General features: G+C 44.7%; 1 protein-coding gene across 1 annotated transcript; it reads left to right on the top strand.

Annotated features, from left to right (window-relative positions):
- The first annotated feature begins 1,973 nt into the window (after positions 1-1,973).
- On the top strand, positions 1,974-4,887 carry LOC139638969 (uncharacterized). The gene is made up of 2 exons (XM_071513010.1): positions 1,974-2,213; positions 3,911-4,887. Exons 1-2 carry the CDS (start codon positions 2,018-2,020, stop codon positions 4,816-4,818), a joined length of 1,104 nt encoding a protein of 367 aa, XP_071369111.1. The 5' UTR covers positions 1,974-2,017; the 3' UTR covers positions 4,819-4,887.
- Positions 4,888-6,082: the final 1,195 nt, after the last annotated feature.

Below are 6,082 nucleotides of genomic sequence, written 5' to 3'. Positions count from 1 at the left end.
ACATATTTAGAACAACCAAAATAAACATTTAGCAGTCATAGCAATACAATTAGATCATCACCGTGTCCCAGCAATACTATGAGCGAAAAAGCGGTCCCACGACCTCTTAAAGTTCTCACCTTCATCATTGACTCTAGCTAACGTGTGTTCATATGATACTATTTCTAACATAGATTCTATCCATTTTTTTAAGATCTGGAGAGGATGTACTTTTCCATAATCCGAGGATCATGCGGGCAGCCGTGACAACCCCTACATTTATCACTGCAAAGTCATATTTTGATATATTGGGAATTTCTGTTTGGTCCCCCAGTAGGCACAGTCTTGGCGATACAGGTACCGTCGAACCCAACCACTTCCCTATGTATTCTAGTACTTTTTCCCAAAATGGGTAAACATACTTTTCTTAAAATAAGTGAACAAATCTGCCGGTGGGGTTCGATAATTTAACTTGTTTCCAATGCAAATCAACTTGTTTCAACTTGAATTTTTTTTGTAGAATCAAGTGTCCTTTTCTTGACAGCAGTGCAGTGATCTTCCTTATTCTGACTTGTTTCAAGATACTGACACTCATTTCTGCAAAATTCCTGAAACAAGTTAAGCTGCATCGGAAACAAGTGGAGTTATCTCTCCTCACTGGCAGAATTCTTCTCTTGTTTTAAGAAAAATAATACTTGAAGGCTGAATATGAGACTAAATGACTTGTTAAGATGGAGGGTTTTTTTTTTGCAGTGCAGCATAAGACGGGGAGCGACTCTGCTGTTCTGATCTGATTTTTGTTCTCACCCGCTCTCACTTATATTGACCAATGGGATTGTTTGAACCACGCAGCTGAAGTCAGGAGTGGGGTTTGAACCATTCTCCCACCTCCTCCTTCTCCACAGACCCTGACTCTGGCCAGAGACTATGCAGCCGAGGTGAACAAGCCTTTCCCAAAGATAGACGACGAGGTCCTGGAGGACAAAGACTGGCCGAAGGACTGCTACGTGTTGCAGGGGGAGCAGAACGAGCCCACCATCGTTTACATGCCTCTCTTCAACAGAATTAACTGCAAAGGTCTGTCACACACACTCTCTCTCTCTTTCTCTCTCTCTCCCAGTCTGATTCCCCAATTTCCGCCTCCTTCTCTTCTTCCTCCACTTTACACAAATGCTAATAATAAATCGTGAACACTGTTTGACCCTGGTCTGACAGCAACTGAGGCTCCACAACAGGAATAAAGGCAGACATTGAATTTCCCGACTTGCACTGGTCTCATCCTCTTGTCATCTGCTGCACACACAACTTGTCCTGTTTGTTGGTGGAGTGCAAAAAACCCCCCAAAACAAAACACAAGGACATCTCCATTTTGACCACATGCTCTGAGTCGTGACGCTCCCACTGGATCCTGCAGCTCCTCCTCCTGCCTCCTTGGACCAGCCAAAACGTTTGGCCTGCCATGAAAACAAATCCTCTATTTCTTCAAATTTGAGTAAGTTTTGTCCATAATCTGAAATCCAGAGAGACAGGTAAAAGAACAGGTTATACATTTATGTGTTCAGTTATTTCAATATATATTTGATATTTGCCCCATGTTACTTTTATCGGTTTGTGTTTCTTTGCTTTTGCCTAGTCAGAGTATACAGCAGTTTAAACAATAAAATGTATGTCAATTAAATACATTTCTTGACACAGTTACCTTTTTATTTTTATACATTTTTAGTTATCTCATCCAAGTGGATCAGTGCAGGCTCATTGCAAACAGCAAACAAATTCAAACTTTACTTTTATTTTATATTCGCTACTAAAGTTAAAAAAAAAAAAAAAAAAAAAAAAAAAAAAAGGAAAAAAATAGAAAATAACACTTTTGACACGTTCAATGAAAAGTGTCCAGCCAATCACAGACGAGTTTTCGACCCGCCCACTATGTTGCCACGCCCACTGCTTTCGCCACGCCCACCTGTTTCCCATGCCTGTCTAGGCCGAGAGAAGCTGTAAACATGTAGACTGAAGAAGTGTCCCTATCCTGTGAGGCAGCATGCCGAAATCCTGTTGTGTTCCTTGCTGTACCAACAACACTCGGAAGAATAATGGCGTCAAGTTTTTTTGCGTGCCAAAAGATGGGAAGAGACGCATGAAATGGTTTCAGTCTATTCGGCGTGAGGACGGACCCGGCAAGCTGTGGGCTCCAGCTTCAAAGCACATTTACGTCTGTTCCATTCACTTTGTAACTGGTGAGTAACGTTAGCTAGCGAGCTAGGGCTGTAGCCAAACTCTATTACAAAATCTGGCCGTTTCAAGTGACCTTGCCTGTCGGCGACGATGCATGGGGAATTAAATATGATTTAGTACCGATTTTAATCGTCATGAGCGACTCTTTAAATCGGCATACATGTAATCCACCAAACAATACGTTATTTAAACATAAATTCAACTTTTGGTTTATAATGCTCGCTATCACCCACCATAACGTAACTGTATTTGTGGCGGAATAAGTATGCTTTCCGGTGGATTGGTTTCTGGTAAAATCGGTATATAGATAATCTACCAAGTAGCCCTTAATTTCAATAAAATATCAACATTTGGACTTGTTCTCACTGCCCGCTACCACCCGCCGTCGTAGACATTATTAGTAGAAAAATATTGTGGGCGAAATCAGGCGAACCCGTTGCAATAGTTGAGGTTTTTATTGAAATTAGCGATAATTGGAGACGTGTACCTTTGCCGATAAAGGGTGGCACGTACAGTGCCAGACCTTTGAACGGAGTTTGGCACGGTTCGTTCGCATTGCTGAATATCGTGTGATTTAACACGATCGTCTCTTTGAATTGCAGTGGGGTAGAGTGGGCCGTTGCATCCTTTGACGTCGCACTTTTACCTGGATCTTAACAAACTTGATGTGTGTGTGTGTGTGGGTGTGTGGCAAAGATGGAGAGGAAGAGGTGTTTACTTCGGTAGTTGTTGTTTACCTTTTCTCTCACTCATTACCTTGCTTGTCAGTAAAGTAGAGACAGTGTAATGAGGAAAACAGTGGCCCAGGTAGTTTCTGCAGGCGTTACCAGTGAGCAATCATTATAAGGCAAACAACCACAATTATTAACAAATATCAGATGTATTTTCAGGTAAGCGATATCATTTTTTAAAAAGATAAGTCATAAAGATTTGTCATCTAAAAAGGTGGGCATACAATTCCGCAAATAAAATGTGGATAAACTGATTTCAGGTGTGTTTACTCTCTACTAAATCCTTGGTTCCATCTGTTCAAAATAATTTCAAACCGAAATGTTGCTAGATGAATAAAAGCATTGTAAATTGACTGAATTGCATGACAGTGTTATATCTCATCCTGTGTTTAGGCTTGACCTTGCATGCATTTATATTTTTAAAACCCAGAGACTCCTTTAACATGGCATGGGTTTTTAGAGGCCATTTAACAGGATCATTTTCCCAACAGGACTTTGCTAAGGAAAATGCACAAACTACTAAAATAAATTGGTTAAGCTTTTGTATTTAATGAGGGCGTCCCAATGGAAGAGGAGTGTAGGAATATATTTGCTCGACATGCTGTTGACACCAATATATTTTTCCGCTGTCTGCTCAGCTGAGCTACCTAACTATTTTTGGTGCCAGTGCCATGTCAGTGAGAAACCAAGTCAAGAAACGGTGAAATCAGAATATCTGACAGTGTTCAGCCTTTCAGCCAAACCTACGACTTTCAGTGACAGGCACACTCATAATAGCAAAGCCTATAGTTTCAAGCTGCAACACAGTCTCAAACCCTCAAGTCCTGTGTGTCTGCCAGATAGTCGTTAACATAAAGAAACGCTCCTGAATTAGCTGAAGGTTGGTGTTTCTACCGGAAAAGTGAAATTAAGTCAGTTCAGTTCAACTTGTATCCAACTCAACTTCTTGTTTTTCTGTGATACTGCAGGTATAAAGAGCAACGACCCCTTAAATCCCGACTACACGCCGACTTTATTTCCACACCTGTCCGAGCGAGAGAGGCAGAGGGCGGTATATCGGCAAAAAAAGTTCGAGACGAACCGACAGCTCAACAGAAAGAGAGCCGCCGCCCTCGCCGGAGGAGTCTCTCCCAAGAAAGACAAAACAGGACTTAAATTACACACCGCCAGTCCGAGCTTTATCGACCGTTGCGGCTGGTCTGAAGTCGAACACGATTACTGCATCAGCCGAGTTAAACGAAGCAACACTCCGGCGTCCAGTCCTGACCCCGAGGCCAGTGGACGCCCCGAACCATCCGGCCTCCCAGCTCAGGGGACCGAAAACCGAACCGAGCGAGCCTCGCCCGAGCCCTGCGCCAACGAGTCGTGTCAGACGGCGTTGAAGGAGGCGAACGATGAGTGCCGGGCTCTGCGGGCCGAGCTGTCTGAGCTGCGGGACCGGACGAAGAGGACGACCTTCTCCGAGGAGGCCTTTGAGGAAGACGAGGAGGAGGAGGAGGAGGAGGAGGAGAAGGTGCGGGAGCTGACCGGCCTCCCGTCCCGCGCCGAGCTGATGTCCGTCTTCACCGCTTTGACGCCAGGCGGGACGTTCCAGAATTTCATCCTGACGCTCATGCACCTGAAGCTGAATCTGCCTTTTCAGTTCTTCATGCACGTGCTTCTCATATCCAAGTCAGCCGCGTCGCTCATGTTCAGTAAAACGTTGGACCTTTTGCACGACGGGCTGTCGGCTTTTATCAGGTGGCCGAGTAAAGAGCCGACCTCCGGAGATCATTCTGAATACAGCAAAAACAGAACTGCGACTGTCGCGATCGACTGCTTTGAGATCCTGGTGGAAACACAAAGTCACCCAGGCGGAACCGCGTCTCGTCTGTGAAGTATCTCATCGCCACGACGACAGAGGGAGTTGTGACCTTCGTGTCCACCGGATGGCCCGGAGAGACGATGACAGACGCGGAAATCGCAGAGAGATGTGGACTCGTGGAGAAGCTGTCCGCCGGAGATGTTGTGATCGCGGGTCTCAAGTTTGACCTGGGAGACTCTGTCGGGCGGAGGGGCGCGGCGGTGCGGAGGCCGGCGAAGGGCCCGACGCCGGCCGAGAGCGCCATCAGGCGGCTGCGCGACACGTACGCTCTCCTCCGCGGACCCGTGCGTCACTCCGTCCCGGAAGAGCTGGCCCGCCTCGACAAGGCGGTCAGGATTTGCTGCGTTCTTCACAACATCGGCGAGTCGCGAGTTCACCGCGAAGTGGCGTCTTTACTTCCTCGATTTGACGCGTTTCCTCCTTGAAACAGGATGTTGGTAGTTTTAGTTGATGGGAGGGGCGGGATTGTTCGCAAAATCTGATGGTTTTATTGGTTAGAAATTTATATTTACACCTGCTATAGTACAGCATGAGGTCACCATGAAAGACGCTCTGTTTTCCAGGAGGTAAAAGTAATGTTGATTTCATGGGGACTTTAAGCAAGGAGCAGTGTGACAACTAGGGCTGAAAGATATTGACAAAAAAATCAAATTGCGATTACTTGACAGAATATTGCAATTGCGATTTAGGCCTAAACATGCATTTCATATCATCAAGTTTTTCTTCTCATACATTTTGAGGTCAACAAAAAATCAGTACCAGTTTTTACTAGCACTATTCCTGTTGGGATCATCATTTCTCTCCCGTGTGTTCGAAGTAACCCACTGCTCAGGCAAAGAGGGAAGGGGAAGCTTGCAGAGAATATTGCAATTGCGATTTAGGCCTAAACATGCGTTTCATATCATCAAGTTTTTCTTGGCATACATTTTCTTTTTGGAACTTTAAAATTGTTTAAAGAAAAGTGATTTTGTTGAAATAAAAGTCAGGGTGCAGGATTTACCGAGTTCTGAGTATGATGAAATGTTTTGATTCCTGGATCAAAGATTATCCACAGGTCTAAAACACCACAAATCCATTTTGGACGCCACTCTCTCTCTTAAGCAATCGACTGCAGTTCATATTGCGATTTCAATGTTTTCTTTTTTTAAATAATCGTTCAGCTCTAGTGACCGCCACCTGAATGTGGATGGAAGCGGGGCAGGAAAGTGACAGCGGATGGTGCATTCCAACCTGTTTCTCTGGCCAGAAATGTGTTCATGACAGAAACAAAATCCCA

This window comes from Centroberyx affinis, unplaced genomic scaffold, assembly GCF_046629955.1.
Source record: "Centroberyx affinis isolate AG114_WGS23_722 - 3 ecotype Tasmania unplaced genomic scaffold, CSIRO-AGI_Caff_v1 ptg006706l_1, whole genome shotgun sequence".
NCBI classification, from domain to species: Eukaryota; Metazoa; Chordata; class Actinopteri; order Beryciformes; family Berycidae; genus Centroberyx; species Centroberyx affinis.
The sequence above is the reverse complement of the archived record's forward strand: the minus strand, read 5'-3'. Positions and strand labels throughout refer to the sequence as shown.